Source organism: Podarcis melisellensis (assembly GCF_964234715.1).
Source record: "Podarcis melisellensis genome assembly, chromosome: 1".
NCBI classification, from domain to species: domain Eukaryota; kingdom Metazoa; phylum Chordata; class Lepidosauria; order Squamata; family Lacertidae; genus Podarcis; species Podarcis melisellensis.
In genome coordinates, this window is record NC_138528.1 from 26987107 (window position 1) to 27006149 (window position 19043).

General features: G+C 42.5%; 1 protein-coding gene across 3 annotated transcripts in view; it reads left to right on the forward strand.

Annotated features, from left to right (window-relative positions):
- The window catches only part of STON2 (stonin 2), a 64939-nt gene that overhangs the window by 31271 nt on the left and 14625 nt on the right, over window positions 1-19043 (forward strand). The window contains exon 1 of one of the 3 annotated variants that reach the window (XM_081909935.1): window positions 16377-16485. The exons of the other annotated variants lie outside the window; for them this stretch is intronic. Within the exon in view, the coding sequence (XP_081766061.1) occupies window positions 16428-16485 (58 nt within the window). The 5' untranslated portion in view covers window positions 16377-16427. Of the gene's footprint in view, window positions 1-16376; window positions 16486-19043 lie in introns of those variants that run through there. 3 annotated transcript variants of the gene reach the window in all.

A 19043-nucleotide genomic window follows, 5' to 3' on the forward strand; every position in this document is an offset into this window, starting at 1 on the left:
GTAATTCAAACCAAAAGTCAGTGTAGATTCTAGCTTACACAGGGTTGCCTTCAAATTATAAGTATGAATAGATACACGCACACACTTATATAGACATACTTGTTATTAAGAATTTTAAAAACTCTGAATACTTTGTTGGGGTCTTAGGTTTTGTAAATAAGTGAATGTATGAATTGGTTAGATCTCCTGACCGCATTATCTGGAGATGTAACTTCTGACTTTTAATATTTGTTGAACACTCATTGCTGTGGTTTGTGGAGTAATGAATCATGGAATTCATAAATGACCCGAACTTTGGAAGTGATGCCCCAAGCAAGGAAAGGAAAGCAAAGGTCCTTTGAAGGCAAGCTCATGTTGTTAGGTTGATACTAGTTTCCTTCAAAAACAAGAAAGGCCTTGCCTGTTCTTATTTTTAAACAAGGCTTTGATCAACAACCTGATTACCATGAAGAGCGTGGAAATTCTGGCAAAGCATTTGTCGACACTCCGTGGGGTTAAGATTTTAATGCAATAAATGATAATGCTTCTTTTTACAGTGCAAAAGTGTTTTGAAAATTCCCTAAAACACGGTGCCAGGTTTACACCACATTTTTGTGAATTTTCAAAACAAACGGCAAGGGTACCGTTTATTTCTCCATTCTGTCACCTACTCTTTACCATATTGCTTTCTCAAACTTGTAATGCCACATATTTAATAAGTTGAGCTCCATCAAATTATGTGATCTCACCCTTAAAGAATTCCTTCCTTTTTGTCTTTTTGATAGGTCAGAATGTTTCTTAAAGTCAGTGGATAGTTGTTGCAGAGTAAATAAGTACAATAAACAGCTGGTGAAAAGGAGCCTGCAGCTCCTGTGGCTGGAGTAGATATTTGAAAATAGGGGTGTTACATAAACTAAACTCTGCTCCTTTTTTAAAAGTGAAATGTTGGGTGGGAATGCACAATGTGAATCTGTAGTAATTGCTAGTGGCTTTAATTTGTTTTTGTTTTCAATTGGAGTCTGGACAGCATCCAGTCCTGTTATTAGTGCTAGGGCTTTGCCCAGGACCATGTAAATTACTAATATACTTCAGAGCATGTACAGAGGTGCATTTAAGTCACCACTAATCAGTGGTGTTCTCAGGGCAGATGCCCGGAGCCCCACTCAGCAGAACATCCAGAAGGTCCATCAGACACGGTAGGGCTTGTTTACCTAATTTTTAAGTAATGCACATGGCCAGCTAAAGAGGATGGGGCATAAGACAGTTAAGTTCAGAGCCTAAAATTACCTAACTGCACCATTGTCCTTGCTTGACCACCCAAGCCAAGCCATCTCACCTAATAAAGCGAGGGTTCCATGCAAATAAGCCCAGCTTTCAGGCAAGCTTCAGTATTGTCTCATCGTTTCTGTGGAAGTTAATCCCTGCAGGGAAGCGTTTCCACAAGTCACTCCCAGTATATGAAATCATAGCATGATAGAAGGGTTGACACACTTTTTTTTCCTCCTTGAAGGAATTCTGTGCATATGCTGAGAATCAGTTTGGCTCTGCGTGCCTGAGTCTGCCCTATGAGGAAACAGGGATATAAACTCAATCACCATTTTGATTCTTATATTTCTCTTCCACCCTTCCTCCAAGGAGCTCAGAGTGACAAACTTGGATTTTGTTAAATGGTGGGAGCGAGTCTTGGGAACAATACCACGAAGATTTGGTGCTTCTATTGGCCATTACTTACACTGGAACACCCCCCTCCTAAGAGTAACTCTGAAGTATGTTTTAAAAAATTAAAAGGTGGTGCTTCAAAATTTAACAGTTGGAATAAATGTTTAGAATACTTAAGACGTTAGTTTCTATGTAGGACTACTGCTTTCTCTCGTTGATGTTGGTTAGTTAGGCAAACTGTAGAATCAGCTGTTTAGTGCTGGACAGTACATTCTCAGATGTTATCCTCAACCCCTTCACTACCATCATTGTCATGCATGCAGAGCGGGGGGGGGGGGACTTGGAGCTGTTGTGGTTTTCCAAAGACAATAGTCTTACTCAAAGCCCTGTTTATATGTTCTCTAATTCAAGCTTTATTTTGAATCCTCATAGCTCATCCTCTGACATTGATGGATAATACTGGTCTCTGTATTTGTCTCCTGATTTATTTAGTTTGTTGAGGTATAGAGATTAATGCACGCAGACAACCCCAAACACTGCATTGTCAAGCTTTCAGGTGTGAGGCTATATTAGTTTAGTAGTTGTGCATTGCTGTAAATCAGCTGATTATTTTTGGGAGAGAGTTTATAACTTTTAATAAAACCAATGAGCAACAGAATAGATGCACAAATGCCAGTGACAAATGGAAGCATTTTTTTGCCCTAAACGAGGAAGGGATTCATAGAGGGTGAGGTGAATGGCAGCTTGGACCTGTCTTGACTCATACATTTAGTTGTTCATTCAGGTGGTTGCTTGCTAGGTGGGGTTTTTTTGGCGGGGATGGGCTGCAAAATGGTGCAAGGCATCTTTGTAAGATGGATGCTTATATCAGAAGCAGGTGTGATCCAAAAGTTTCATGAAAACAGTGAAGAGCCATAGGATGATTTGTATTTGCAGGGTGTTCTGATTCTTACAAACAGAACAATTGATGGCTGAAAGAAAGTGTAGGATGGTGGGAACTGATTGGCCTTGTCTCAATCTTGGGAACACAGTAAAGGGGCTTGCCAATTAAGAAGGAGAACCTAGGTCAGGATAGCCAATGTGGTGCCCTCCAGATGTTGCTGGACTACAATTCCCATCATTCCTGATCATTGACCATGTTGGCTGGTGGAAATTAGAGTTCAGCAGCATTTGGAGGGACCCCTGTTGGCCACCTGTATTCCAGACTACCTGGGAAAATCAAAATAAGGCATGTTCTTAGGTTTGGTTCATATTGTGTTTTCACCACATACTTTTGAACAGCCGGAGGGGCACTGCGTTGACTACTTCTGACCTAGGTGATGCTTAACCTGCTAACCTCACATTTCGGGCCAAAGAAAACAGTTTTGGTAGGATTCTGAAGCTTAATGCTTGATGGTGTGGGTAACAGTGTTCCTCCAGTTCTGCTTTGAGAATCTTGCACCTAGTCACTCACTCTATAAACTGGCTGAGAAGTGTCATTGAAAGAACAGCAGGCTTTATGGACCAAGTCACATGGTGTGTGATATCACAGCTCAGCACCTTCTAGAAAAACTTCAGAACGAAGGTTGGGCAAAATGGACGAGTTGTGATTTTGACCCATCTTAGAGAAGGCGGAAAGTCAAGGGATATTGACTTAACAGAATCAATTTCATGTCAGCCAAGGCTTACAGTGACTCTGTGGAGCTGAGGTAATGTTTTAGTGACTCAACATAGGCAGGGGCTGCACGTGCAGGATCCAGCCACAGAAACAGGCACCCTGCCAGAAGGTTGGGCTATTTACATATTATGCTATTCACATGGGAAGTGCTTGCAGAAAAGCAGCACCCACACAGCTGAGAGAATGCTTAAAGGGCCCTTGTGGTGAGAAAACCCATTGAGCATAGACCGTGAGGGGACAGCTGTATGAGGTGCAAGGATTGTGTGCATGCTATATAAATCCAGAAGGGACATAGGTGGCGCTGTGGTTTAAACCACTGAGCCACTTGAGTTTGCTGATTGGAAGGTCGGTGGTTCAAATTCCTGTGATGGAGTGAGCTCCCGTAGCTCTGTCCCAGCTCCTGCCAACCTAGCAGTTGAAAAGCACACCAGTGCAAGTAGATTAATAGGTACTGCTGCGGCGGGAAGGTAAACAGTGTTTCTGTGCGCTCTGGTTTGCATCACAGTGTTCCGTTGTGCCAGATGTGGTTTAGTCATGCTGGCTACATGACCCAGAAATCTGTCTGTGGACAAATGCTGGCTCCCTTGGCCTGAAAGTGAGATGAGCGCCACGACCCATAGTTACCTTTGACTGGACTTAACTGTCCAGGGGTCCTTTACCTTTATAAATCCAGAATAATTCACTGTAGCTTATCTAGTAATGTTGTTGTTCGATTTCTACTTACAAAGTGGTACACTTTCCCTTCGTTTTTTGTAATACACAAAATACTTGTAGGCATACCTCTGTAATGCAATATATTTCCTTCATTAAAAGACTCATTAGAAGGGAAAGCAGTATTTTCTCCCTTTTGGGTGGTGGCTTGCTAGAGTTTATCCAATTGGTTTTTGTGTGTGTTTGCATTTTGTCCTTAAAAAAGAAAAGTGTGAGCATGGTTAGTTCCAAGCTCCACACCCTTCTAAAATTTAACACTCAATTCCTTAGAAGCAAGAATAGTTTGTTTCTTCCCGCTTGTCTTTTTTATAGCCTTCTCATAGCCTACAGGGTCCGGTTGTGGCCAGACACATAAAGGTTGAAATATTCTCAGGAATGCTGATTTAGCAGCTTTTATGTTCTGACTTGTAAGTGCTGGAATTCCTATAAGAAGAATTAGCCCAGCTTCCAGAATCTGAACAAAAAGTGGAATGTTATCTTTTGATTTGGAAAAAACTATTTCCTTCTACTGTCTATAACATAGTAGCAACGTTTAGAAATGGCATGTTCCAAGAATGTAAGGTGTTCTGAGGATGAATTGGAAAAAGTAAATAAACTGAAACAACTGAAGTTGACCGCAAGTCCTAAACAGGTTTAAGGTGAAAGCCCCATTAAATACAGTGAGATTTACTTCTGCATAAATATATGGACGAGGTCTGCAGCTGAGTGATAGAGCATCTCCTTGCATGGAGAAGGTCCCAGGTTCAATCCCCAGCATCTCCAGGTAAGGCTGGGAGAGACTTCTGCCTTCAACCCTGGATTGCAGCTGCCAGTCAGTGTAGGCAGTAATGAGCTAGATGGGCCAATCGTCTTACTCAGTATATCAACTTCCTATGTACTGATGCACAGGATCCAGAGTTGTAAACTCATTGAAGATAATAGATGACATTTAGGTCTGGCACAAATGTAACACTACCCAGTTTTCTAATACATTGCCTAAGTCTGAGTGCTTCACCCCGTTCTATTCTCTGTCCTTGCATGTGAATCCCCCCGCCCCATTTAACTTCCAGTGCTAACCATGGTTAGCATTTATTTATTTGTTCATTGTTCAATAAAATGCCTTTACCACTCAGTTGTCAGAAAACCTCTAAGCGGTTTACAAAAAACATTTTTAAAAAGTTTATTGATAAACAGTTAGGAACAGGTATTTAAAAATATTCAAAAGATGATTATACAGAAGTTTCCAGTTCCGTCAAGTGCAAATGTATCAACACCTACCCTGTGATGTTGTGCATGCACCAGGTATTTTGTTGGTAAACCTGGGCTGGCCTACATCTGTCTTGGGAGACAATGGAAGAGTGCGCCTTTGGCGACAAAGTCAAAGCGTTGGAGAGTTAAATCGCCTGCTGTGGCTGTAGAGACCAATATGGGAGAGACATGTTTTATTGCAGATGGGACAGATGGAAGTGCCTGGTTTGCTACTACAGGTACACCATGGCGTTTCTACTCTCTGCACTCCTCCCAGCGTCATTCCTCCTCTGGTCACTGTTGTCGACACATTAATAATATATAATAATAATAATAATTTATTATTTATACCCCGCCCATCTGGCTGGGTTTCCCCAGACACTCTGGGCGGCTTCCAACAAAATATTAAAAACACAATAAAACCTCAAACATTAAAAACTTCCCTAAACAGGACTGCCTTCAGATGTCTTCTAAAAGTCAGATAGTTGTTTATTTCCTTGACATCTGATGGGAAGGCGTTCCACAGGGCGGGCGTCACCACCGAGAAGCCCCTCTGCCTTGTTCCCTGTAACTTCACTTCTCACATGAGGGAACCGCCAGAAGGCCCTTGGAGCTGCACCTCAGTGTCCGGGCTGAACAATGGGGGTGGAGACAATCCTTCAGGTATACTGAGCCGAGGCTGTTTAGGGCTTTAAAGGTCAGCACCACACTTTGAATTGTGCTCAGAAACAGGGAGCCAATGTAGATCTTTCAGGACCGGTGTTACATTACCTGTTTGTCTGTTTCCAGGCATTGCAATCCTCTGCAAGGGATTCCCATACGGTGGGGTTAATGTTGCCAGCCTTCATGTCACATTTGCGGACAACCTTGTAACACAGAATTATTCTGTCAACAGGCCCGTAGAGCATGTCCTTGGGGACCCTGTCATCTTCTATTCTGTGGATATGAGCAAGCCAGCATAGACATCACTGAGACAGAAGTGTGAACATGCTGGGCATGTGGGCTTGGGAGAGCACATCTTTGTTTGAGACTCCGTCCTGCCATGTGATGCCCAGAATCTTCCTGACACAAATTTAATCATGTGTTCAGTGGTGGATTGCTCTGAAAGGCTAGGATCAAGCTCCACGGTTGTACCAGCTTTTACGATCACCTACCATTCTGATGCGGGTGGCACTGTGGGTTAAACAACAAAGCCTAGGACTTGCCGATCAGAAGGTTGGTGGTTCGAATCCCCGCAATGGGGTGAGCTCCCATTGTTCGGTCCCAGCTCCTGCCCACCTAGCAGTTTGAAAGCACGTCAAAGTGCAAGTAGATAAATAGGTACCGCTCCAGCGGGAAGGTAAACGGCGTTTCCGTGTGCTACTCTGGTTCGCCAGAAGCAGCTTAGTCATGCTGACCACATGACCCGGAAGCTGTACGCCGGCTCCCTCGGCCAATAAAGCGAGATGAGTGCCGCAACCCCAGAGTCGGTCACAACTGGACCCTAATGGTCAGGGTTCCCTTCTGACTTCTATGCAGAAGTGATGTCTTGACTTTAAAAATCTGGTTTCAAAGAACACGGAATGCAGTTCTAGATTTCAGCTGGCTTGCTCACTTTTGACCTGGGCTTATTCATCCTTTTCCCTTTCTCCTCTAGTGGTGTAAAACATCCATATTACGTTCCCTCATGGCTCAGCCATTACTTTTGCAGCACAGACCATGTAAAACAGTGCATTTCTTTGTCTTCCTATCCCACTTCCAATTCATTTCATAGAAAGAAATGAGGCTATTATAAGAAAGTCAATTCATTAACAAGTGGCATTTTAGACTTTGAGGCCAACATAGTTCTAGAATTATGACAAGTACCACTGCTGAAGAACTAACTTGTCCACTAAAACTCACTTTTACCTGGGTGACTGCTGCCACTGCGTTTCTCCCCTTCTTCCACCACCCTCTACTGCTGCCACCCCTGCAGGAGGGAAGCTTACAGGTTCATATTCCATCCCACAGCTTCTCTCCTTCCTCTTCATTGGGCAGACAAAGAGGTGGGCCTTGCTATGGCCACGTACCACTTCTAATAAGTAGGACTGCTGGGTTTTGCTTATTTGAAGAGGTGGGTGGCCCATAGCCAGACAGTGTACTCCCGATTGAAGCGTTTGAGAACCAGGACATTCGCAGGGAAACCCAAATGCTTGTTTACAAAGCTATTGTACTACCAACCTTGCTATATGCTTGTGAAATATGGACCACTTATAAACGCCATCTCCAACTCCTCAAAAGATTCCATCAACAGTGTCTCCCCAAAAAAATTGCATATCACTTGAGAAAGGAAGACAGGCGAACTAAGGCCAGTGTACTGGAAGAAGCAAAGATCACCAGTGTCAAAGCCACGATTCTTCAACATGAACTTCGTTGGACTGGTTATGTCGTTCAGATGCCTGATTATCGTCTTCCAAAGCAACTACTATATTTCAAACCTAAAAATGGAAAATGTAATGCTGGTGGTCAACAAAAGAGGTTTAAAGACTCTCTCAAGGGAAATATTTTTAAAATGTAGTATGAACACCAACAATTGGGAAACACTGGCGTGTGAGCGCTCCAATTGGAGAACAGCCTTTACCAAAGGACTTTGAAGATGCTCAAACTCAGGACGAAACATGCTTTGGAAAGAACGTGTGGCAAACCCTCACCATGATCAACTCCTGCCCAGAAACCTATGTCCCCACTGTGGAAGGACTTGTGGAGCCAGAATTGGCCTCCACAGTCACTTACGGACTCGCTGTTAATACCGTGTTCATGGAAGACAATCTTACTCGACTACGAGTGATCGCCAAAGAAGAAGTTGTTATTGTCAAGGCCTGACAATAAGGCCTTTACATTCCTGCTATTCTGACATGGTATGTGTGAGAGAGATGCACTGCAGAACACACTCTATGATTCCTTATGTTGCAGCCGGGTTCTGCTTATTAGAGGAGGAAGGTAGCCATACCCTGGGACAGGATGCTGCTTGGTCACACACACACACCATCCTGCTGCCCAAGACATGTGCTCCCTCTTGTCTCCCCTCTGTCTGGGCCTGGTTGTTTGTTGCTAACACTGAAGCAGTCTGTATTGTAATATAATTGGTCCTAAGAAACTACCAGAGAATTTAATACATTTTTAGCTTTTCTGCTTCATTTCCAGTGATTTGTGATGTGCCCCCAAATAAGGCATTTTATTTGTGATTTAGCTGGTGCTATGTGTGGCTCTATTCTTTTCTCTGTTTTTTAAATCTTTTAATTACCTCTCTTCCTCTTGCTACTGTGCAGCAGTTCACCCAATGGTGAACAGCAATGCTCTGCATCATTAGGAGACACTCACTGAGGGCTGGGTAGGGATTTGGAATTGATGGTCTCATAGAACCAACATGGCAAATTGTTCCACTGAATCTTGTTTGCCTTGCTGCTATAGCAACAGTCTGAGACCATTATTATTTTTATCCTGTGAAGCTGTTCAGAAGAGCCTGCCTTGCAGATGGCTGTGTTGTCTGCGGTATAATTGCTTTTCAATGAAGCATCTTCATCCTGGAGAAAAAGGAGCAGATGCAAAGCAGAGACTTGAAAGAGAAGGTATAATTGTCAAAAAAGGAGCTTTGGTGAAGGAACACTCCCAGTGTATATCGGATCAGCAGAGAAGTGTTGTCTTGCTTGAGAACACTGGGATAAAGCAAGATGTTTCTAGATTTAATTAATCACTTTATCTGAATGAGCACTTACATCCATATGAACCTGCTGACATGGCATTGACATCTTTGAAGGCTCTGCTCTCTGGTCTGTCACTAGAGAAGCTTAGGTTGGCCAGGTACTTCTCAATGGGTTCTCACAATTGGTGAAATTCACTTCTCTGGGAACTCTTGTTGTTAACTCTCTTCCGTCACCATCAAGACATCTTTAAGACTACAGAAAGAAGAAATGCCATGGTACACCTGCATCAGCACATCCAGGCATCTTCATCTGCTCCAGCTGCCACAAAACATTCCTCTCCCATATTGGTTTCTACAGCCACAGCAGGCACTGCAACTCCTGCAACCATTTGACTTTACTCCTGAAGATGCACTCTTCCATTGTCTCCCAAGACAAGACAGGTGCTAACCAATGCATTTTTACTCTGCAACACCATATTACATTGGTCATACACATTTTATTACATTTTTAAAAATTATCTGTTGTGGTATTTTGAAATGTTATCACTTTTCTGTCAGCATATCACGCCTCTGCTCAAAGATCTGATTTGTTACTAGACTGAGAGCAAAGTGTTGTTTTTAAAATTGAAAGCTCTTAACAACTTGGGACCAGTTTCCTTGCAGGATCACCTCATGCTATGTGTGCCCACACAACTTCTTTAATATGTGGAACTTAGTTTGCATCTGTGAGGAAACAATATTTTAGCGTGGCAGCACCCGTGCTCTGAAACTTCCTGCCTGTGGACATCAGGCAGGTGCCTTTATTGTACTGTTCTATACACCTGTTAAAAATATTTTTGTTTTGGAAAGCCTACCCAGACAGGTTAACTCTTCTTCCTTTATTAGCACCCAACAGCCCATTAAAATATTTTATAACAATTGACAGTTACACTTGATAACTTTAATAAAAATACACAGTAATACAGCTGAGAAACACAGAATTAAAATACTAGACCACACACACAAAATCAGGCAATCGTAAGAGGTCTAATAAGGAAAAACTTTGCCACATTTTCGTGATTATTTGGATTATTAGAGACTCAGAAGAACCAGTAGGGAAGGGTTGACTGTTGTCAGATGTAACATAAGTGGCACATGCTGCAGGTTTTCCTATCTGTCTTCAGCCTGTGCTGGTTGAAGGTAATGCCCATTGGAACAATTGGAACATTTCAGTGTTCTTGGCAAATCACAGCTGAAAGTGGTACAACAAATGACTGCTTTCTATAATACTATACCAGTAAGTTTTTGCTGTGGCTGAATGCCAGATCATAGATCAGGCATAGGCAAACTCACCCCTTCAGATGTTTTGGGACTACAACTCCCATCATCCCTGACCACTGGTCCTGTGAGCTAGGGATGATGGTAGTTGTAGTCCCAAAACATCTGGAGGGCCGAGTTTGCCTATGCCTGTCATAGATAATCTGAACACTCCCAGTTGCAGAACAGAACAGGGTAGCATTGCAGTTATTGATCCCAGTGGTCTGTAGCCAGGATTAAAAATCAAGGAGTAACATGTCTCCAATGCCTAAAAGGAAATTAATGTTGTTGTTTGTGGTGTGAAATGGAGAAGGAAGCATGGATTTCCTGTCTACTTCTCACCATGCAGTCCCAAAGTAATTATCAGATCTTGTTCCTGCATATTATGAATTGCTCATTCTTGAATCATATGGTTCTTTTGCAGGTCAGCTTTGTCCTGAAATCATAGGCTTGGTACTTACTTTTTTCTTTTCATGAACTTCCTCCCTTCCTTATGTGCTCATGTTGTCTATAGGAGAAGGTGAGCGTTGAATGTTGTGAGAGAGGAAACAGTGGCCTCTTGCCTAATTCCGCTTTCTGGATTTCTGTGATGTGACCCCTGGTAATCTGATGAACTTGTGTAACTTTGTGTGCGCACAAATAAAAGGAAGCCAACAAAATCCCAAGTGACGAATGGAAGATAATAGTCCGATATTGGCTTCTGTTAATTTCCTGCCATTGTGAGTGGCTGCTTTAGTCATTGTGAGACTTTATTATTGAGGTTTGTTTGATTGATGGGCACCCATGTCAGAGAAGGGTCCCAAGTTAAGGCAAGAAGGTTGCCTTTCCTTCAGAGATGAAGGTCAGGGGATGAATAGCTCTCTTGTTATGAGTGTTGCATCATCAACGCACATGTCCTTCACTCTTTTTTGGAGCCTTGAGGTCTGGGCTGCAAAGATTTCCGTAAACGTAAATAAGATGCAGTGTTTCTGTTCCCAAGTGTCCCAGGTTCCCAAGGAGGGGAATAATGGGATGCGTGCAAGCAGCCTGGTTCCAGGCTTAATCGCTCTATAATCATGCAAACATACAAGAAGTGGTTCCCAGGCGCTTGCTTTTGCCTGGCAGTAGAGAAAGCAAAATAGAGCCTCTTAACTTATATTATTGCTGCACCTTGCCCAAGTTGCCAGAGTGACTTCTTTTTGGTTCTGTTATCTCAATGGTTCTTAGACCTCAGCCTGGCCTCTGGAGACTGAGGAAATACCTTATGTTTTGCTCTATAAGACTCACTTTTTTCCTCCTAAAAAGTAAGGGGAAATGTGTGTGTGTGTGTGTGTTATGGAGCGAATGCAGGCCGCGCAGCTATCCCAGAAGCCAGAACAGCAAGAGGGATTGCTGCTTTCACTGCGCAATGATCCCTCTTGCTGTTCTGGCTTCTGAGATTCAGATTATTATTTTTTCTTGTTTTCCTCCTCCAAAAACTAAATGCGTCTTGTGGTCTGGTGCCTCTTATAGAGCGAAAAATACGGTACATTTCCCCATCAACCAAGAAAATGTTTGTTTTTGTGTTCTGAGAAAAGGTAACTGTCCCTTCAGTTGAAATATTACATAATCATACATTGCTCCCGTGCAACAAAAAAGTTACAGTGATGCATTTTATGCAACAAGTGAGTAAAAACTGTGTGTGTGTGTGTGTGTGTGTGTGTGTGTGTGTTTGAGGGAATGGGAATTTGGAAAGGTCCTCATTTGCAGGGAAGGTTCCTTTATTCTGAAACACTTGCTGTTAAGGAAGAAGTAACAGAAAGGTGGAACGGGCTATAGCTAAGATGTAAAATATACATGTTGCAAAAGATCTCAGATTCGACCCCTGGCAAGTCCAAGAAGGAGCTGAGAAGGTCTTTTGCCTGTGATCTTGGGGAGCAACTGCTAGTCAGTTTAAATAATGCCAAGCTAGATGGATCTGTGGTCTAGCTTGAAACAGATTAATATAATTGTGTTAATATATGTTGTGTCATGGCAACATGAAAACGGGCCTTTTCTGCAATGGCTCCCACCTGTTTGTGGTTTGAGGTTCGGCTAGTGCCTTCATTATACACATTTAGGCACCAGATGAAAATGTTCCTCTTCAACCAGGCCTTTGGCTGATTTGACATACAATGCCCTTTTACCATATTTTTCGCTCTATAAGACGCACCAGACCACAAGACGCACCTAGTTTTTGGAGGAGGAAAACAAGAAAAAAAAAATTCTGAATCTCAGAAGCCAGAACAGCAAGAGGGATCGCTGTGCAGTGAAAGCAGCAATCCCTCTTCCTGTTCTGGCTTCTGGGATAGCTGTGCAGCCTGCATTTGCTCCATAAGACGCACACACATTTCCCCTTACTTTTTAGGAGGGAAAAAGTGAGTCTTATAGAGCAAAAAATACGGAAAATGTGTTGTGGAGGGGAGATTATTGGTTTGGTTTGGTTATTATTTTTATCATGTTTTTTGTGGTTTTTATATTGTAATTTTATGTTGTGAACCGTCCTGAGATCTACAGATGAAGGGTGGTATACAATTTTTAAAAAAATATTTATTTATTTATAAGTCAGCTAGAAAAGCAGTGTTTTGCATGCTGGTTAAATTTCCACTGCAGGGAGTTCCAAGCCCCTAGCAAGGCTACCAAGAAGACCATGTCTCTCCTGTGACAGAGAGCTAGGGCTTTGTAACTGATCTGAACGGCTAGGCAGGTTTATATAGAAGCAGGCAGACTCTGAGATAACCGGGTCCAAAGCTGCTTAGAGGCAGATCCTAGGGCAGAGATGGGGAAACTATAGTCCTACAGGTGTTATACAGTGGTACCTCTGGTTACAGACGCTTCAGGTTACAGACTCTGCTAACCCAGAAATAGTACCTTGGGTTAAGAACTTTGCTTCAGGATGAGAACAGAAATCACGTGGCGGTGGCATGGTGCCAGTGGGAGGCCCCATTAGCTAAAGTGGTGCTTCAGGTTAAGAACAGTTTCAGGTTAAGAACGAACCTCCAGAACGAATTAAGTTCTTAACCCGAGGTACCACTGTACTCCCAATTCCCATTAGCCCCACCCCACCCCCCGCACGACAGAGATGAAGGGAGATGGAGTCCCACAACATTTGCAAGGCCACAGGTTCCCTATCTGTCCTAGGGGAACCTGCGTGTGTGTTTATGTACTGTTCCAGAAGCTTGAGGACTACTGTGGGTGAGAAGTCAGGAGGGCAGGGGCTAGGATCGGTGGTTGATCAATAAAACTTCTGTTCTCAAACTGAATCACTATAATCTCTGAGAAATAGTCTGCTTCTGGATGAACTGCAGGAGCTGGCCACGAGCCCTGCATAACAATTGAGGAGGAAGTCCCCTGGAGTTCAGTCCATGGCATACACATGCCTAATTCTGTGTTAAATGTGGGCTGGAGCCTAAAAGAAGATGCTGCTGGTGAAAAGCCTGAAGCTATGATGGTGGGAAGCAATTCCAGTATGTTTGTTCTAAATGACGTTCCACCCATGTTACCTGGCACAGGCTCAAAGCAGTGCGAAAGCTTCCCAGAGCAGAAGCAGATGGTCTCTGAACAGGTCTTCTTTCCCACTGTAAAGAAGACTTGGAAGGTCAGTCCTGCCCTGAGTCAGTTTGTTAAAATTGCCAGACTGTGCCAGAATTTTGTCTACGCTACAGCTGTCATTGGTAAATCTGCTGGTGAGATGTTGTTGTTTGGCTTTTGGACTGTGACCCAGGAAAGAAGGAGAGAACACAATGTGACAGGGATGGTTGCTTTCCAGTGGAGAGAGAAGCAACCATGAGGACTTCTTTTTTGGGTAGAACCATTATGCTTTAGTGAGTATTAGCCTTAGGTGTGGTTCAGATCAGAGAAGAAGCTCATTACAGGGCTACCTGAATATGTAGAACTACAAATGTGACTATATTGTAGACTCTGAAGAGTTGGAAGGGACCCAACGGTCATCTAGTCCAACCCCCTGCAATGCAGAAATCCCAGCTATATCCAGTCCCAGAAAGAAAGAAAGAAAGAAAGAAAGAAAGAAAGAAAGAAAGAAAGAAAGAAAGAAAGAAAGAAAGAAAGAAATGGGTAGAGAAGAGGTAAGGGTGGAGAAGCAGTGGAGAAATACCCCAAATTGACCCCATAGTAGCTTTTCAGCCATGGGCTGGTCCACCATCCCTCAGACCATGTGATGGGCTGGACTATATTTTTTTTGGGGGGGGGGGAATGAACAAATTCCTATGCCACATAAATAACCCAGAGATGCATTTTAAATAAAAGGACACATTCTACTCATGTAAAAACACGCTGATTCCCGGACTGTCTGTGGGCTGGATTGAGAAGGCGATTGGTTGCCTACCCCTGTCATAGATGCACATTTGAAACCTTCACATGGGGAAAAACTGCTGGCGAAGCAGTTTGGTGCAGGGAACTAGTAAATGAGAAAAGAGTCCAGTTCCTTCACGTTTCTGCTCTCAATCATTCCTTCCCAAGCAGCTTTTTCCAACCATGGGGTCAGGGCTCTATTGCACAGATATATGGAGTCGAAGCACTTAATATCATTTTCCCCTACTACAACTGCATTTATGGAACATTTTCTGATTCTCTTCTGTGGTGTCTTCATTGTACTCTTTCTTCTTATAGACCCCATCAAACCCTAAGTAATTTCTCTGACATTTGGCTGTAAAGTTTTCATACATCAACACCATGCTTGTAAACACCACTGTTCTCATTATATGGAATAATGAGTTATATTTGTCCTGCTCTGGGTTATTATAGTGTGTAGCCTCTAGTTCAGCTACTTCTTAATTTATGGGCAATATAAAGCAAACAAAAATGAAATTGAATTATCTCTCTAGCTGAACAAAATGTCCATGGTGATAGCTTTAAAGTTTATTACTGCAAGGAAGAATGGACATAATTTATGGCCATAAATTATATGCTAGTCTGTTCTGCCTAGCATTTTAAGATTGTTGTTCATATTCAAGGCAGCTGTGCCTAGCTCAGCTAGGCAGCAACCTTGCAATAACTTGACAAGTGGGAAATGATAAAAATGCTGCCTCCACTTATCTATATTAATCTCTTCTTCTTCTTTGGCGATCACTCATAGCTGAGTAAGATTGTCTTCCATAAACATGGTTTTAACAAAGAGTCAGTAAGTGACTGTGGAGGCCAGTTCTGGATCCACACGTCCTTCCACAGTGGGGACATAGGTTTCCGGGCAGGAGTTGATCAAGGTGAGGGTTTGACAAACGTGCCTTCCTCTTAGCAGAGGAAGAGCCTTACTGCAAAGACTGTTTAATCTCATACCCAGCAACTTGCACCAGTTCATGCAAGGATCACCTAGGTTGCTAAAAGCTTGTGTAGAGGGGAAAAACACAACAAATTTTCTGTTTTGTGGTGAATTTTATACTTCAGCTCCTTGCATGGCAGTGATCCCTTTTGTTCTTGTGCCTGAGGCTTGTGAGCAGTTTGCCACATATCAGGACCATGGGTTTAAAATGTCAGGTTGACCACTGGCCAGAAAAAGCGTTGAACCATTCACACAAGAGGGACATGGAGTATTAGGCCATATATTGTATGGCCACCCTTTGCTCCTACTCTGTTACAGTGGCTTTCCATCATAGAACTCAAATGGTTTCTTTTATAAGGAGGGTATTCGCTCCCTTTGAGTCTATTAACTGATATTCCTCAACCACTTATCGCTCTGTCCTCTGTTGGTTTGCATATGTAGAAACATAGGAGGAAGATGCCTTATACCTAGTCAGTTTCTAGTTCTACACCAGGGATGTAAGAAGACTTTGTTTTCCATTCCACCCTGTATTCTTTGCATACAGTAGTGTTTCCACTCTGCTGCAGTTCATCCTCTGCCAAAAGGTACGTTATTCATCTTGCTGTCTACTGTGGCAAAATTGCATAACTTGCTATGTGAATTACATTGACATGGTGTTATTCCACCCCATTCATGTCAATACAGAGGAAATACAGTGCAAAGCAGGGGGTGTCATAACAAATGCATGTTGTACTGAAAGCAATAACAACATTGCAGGCCAACCATATTTGCATAAGGAGCAAGGAGCAGCCATTGGACACCACATCATTCCTCACAGTGCTTCTCCACCCCAGGAGTCAGCCAGCCATGCTGCTCTTGGCCTGACTGAGCTTTCCTCAGTCTTGTGTCTTCACCTACAAGAGGTGTGTCAGAGAGACAGAGACTGCAATATTACGTGAAAGGAACAGTGATATTCTTGCCACATGCAGACAGGCCAGTGGCTATTTGTCACAGGCAGCCAGGCCACTGACCATCTTGCCTGTGAGTCGAAGACCTGCTTCCTCTCTTTCAAGCCTTTTTCCACCTGGCCTGGGAAGGCAGGGCCCTGATTGACTTGTCTGGCTGTTAGACAGACTCTTGGGCTGTGGTATTATTTAAGGGGTTTTTTTGGTGGGGGTTGCCACTGTTATTTATATTTTTTATATCTTTATTTTAGATCTTTCTATGATTTATGTGGAAATTGTTTCAATTTGGTGGTGTATTTTTTGATCTTTTATATATTGTTTATGATTATTTCTGTTCTGTTTGTAATTATTCCCCCTCCCCCGCCCCGTGTTGTAAGTTGCCTTGAGCCTAGTTTTAGCTATAGAAAAGCAACACGCAAATAAAATGGTGTATGTATTTACAAACAGTGCCGGATTTACTTATAAGCTAAAAAAGCTTAGGGCCCCACTCTCTAGGGGGCCCCAACAAAATTTAAAGGAAAAAAAAAACCTGGATCTACATTTCCAAAATATAAGATAAAAAACAAATAAAATAAAACCTACATACAGTTAGAGCTTAATAATTATTTCACTATTAATATACTTCTTAATTGTATTTCACTACAGTATTAACATACTTCTTAATTGTATTTCAGTTCAACAAATCCATTGATAAAATACATATTTTGCTATGTGCTAATGGCTGTGGATACCTATGAGGTCCGTAAATTACCATATAGCATATATTCAACCCAAAAACAGTGACAATTTGTTGTTACAGAAAGCTTCAAAAATGACACTATGTAAATTGTCTACTTCCTTCTCATCTTGTGCAGGCATTTTGTTTGTCATATTCAGCAGATAGAAGATACAGTTCTGCATTAACATTTGATCCTTAGGAAATACCCTGGGCACCAGAAGCAGGAAACCGGTGTTACTATTTTTGAGTTCAAGAGAAAACCAATGAGAACTGCTCTGGGCAATGTTGCGAAAGCATGTTTTGAAAATAGAAATGGCTGCTTTTTTTTTCTTCATCTTCCCTGTCGTGTGAAATCCTGAAGAAGTTATAAATCTATCCACATATATTATATTCTTAGACATGGCTAAATCCCAGCTTTGAGTGTCATTCACCATTTATGAAATTAACCTTGCTGTGGCTCCTGCAACCCGTATACCAACTAATCGCCAAAAGTACTGATAAGGAACCCTCTCTTACTTTGGAACTGCTGATTTTGGCTGATCTGGCAAACCTGCTATCAGTTTATCAGCAAAACAGGTGCAGCAAAGGCAAGTTTCTTTACAGCTTTTTCCTGTACAAAAGCTCGTATTGTCTCTGATCTCCTTGTAGTTGGCCTGCAGAAATCACCTGGCTAAGACTTGAACTGGAACTCCCTGTCTGTTATTTTAGCCACCAGAATGTCATAATAACAAAATAGTCACTGTGTAAACATATTGGAGTTGTACTGGAGAGCTGGGACTCAGCTATTTTAGTCAAAAAACAATGATTTGAATGTGTTATTATAAACATGCAACACCAGATGGCGTCAGAGAGCAGACATTTTTTGTACGTGATTTTCCATAGGTTTCCCCTCCTTTTGTTACAACTATCTAATTTCTGACTTATTTATAGCGTGTGTTTTTTCCTGCATGTAGATCCATCCCTGATAGAACAAATCAATCTTATATTGACCATACTTTCCTTGGTCCTATTTTAAAGCAAACATGTTCTGTGTTTTCAGAAGCAGAACAAGAGAGAGTTATGTCTGAATGTGCTGTGGCTTCCGTCCTTTAATACCTGGTGGATATCTTCTGTGTTGTGCTTTTTTCCTTTCCTTTCAAGACTTTGTACCTGCCATTCCACTACCTGAAAGTATGAACTCCAACCAGTGACTAGAAATAACAACAGATGAATCCTCCATATACAAACTCCAGTTGCACCTTAAAGAGATATGTATGATGCGTTATCTCTCCTGTGCAGCTATCTGATATTAGCAGCCTGTTAATGGTCTTAATGGCAGCAATGAAACTCCTATATGTAGCCATCTCAGATAGGAATATGTGAGGAGGCAGATATTAAGCTGTGTGCGGATATGAGCCAGGTCTGAGGTCCTAGCAGGCTGGTAGCTTGTCCTTTCAGCATGTTTGTGTCTGCTGAATGGAAGGAGACTTTGAATCTCAAGAGCTCAGTCAAGTGATGAATTGGGTTCTACCTTATGGAAGCTTCTGCCCCAATGAATCTGTTAGTCTTTTATATGCCACAAGATTCTTTTTGTTTCTTACTAGTGCACTAGCTTAAGGCTGAACAAGATGGGTAAAGACTGGAACCTTGGGAGTAGGGGAGCTTTGGTCTCAATCCAGGTCAGGCCTCCCTCACCTGCTCTTCGTATTGTGGGGGGCATAGTCTCCCCTTCATTCAAGAGGAAACTTTTCTTCAACGTATTAGCAGACACGTGGTGCCTGATGCTGTTTGGAACCACATCGGGAGACAAAGAGTTAAAGCTCCTATTCCCCACACACAAAAGGGTCCCAATCCAGGATGTTTCCTTATGTCATAAACGGCAAACGAAGACTCAGGGCCCAAATGTGTCCCTCCGGGGGGATCTGGCCAAGCCACAC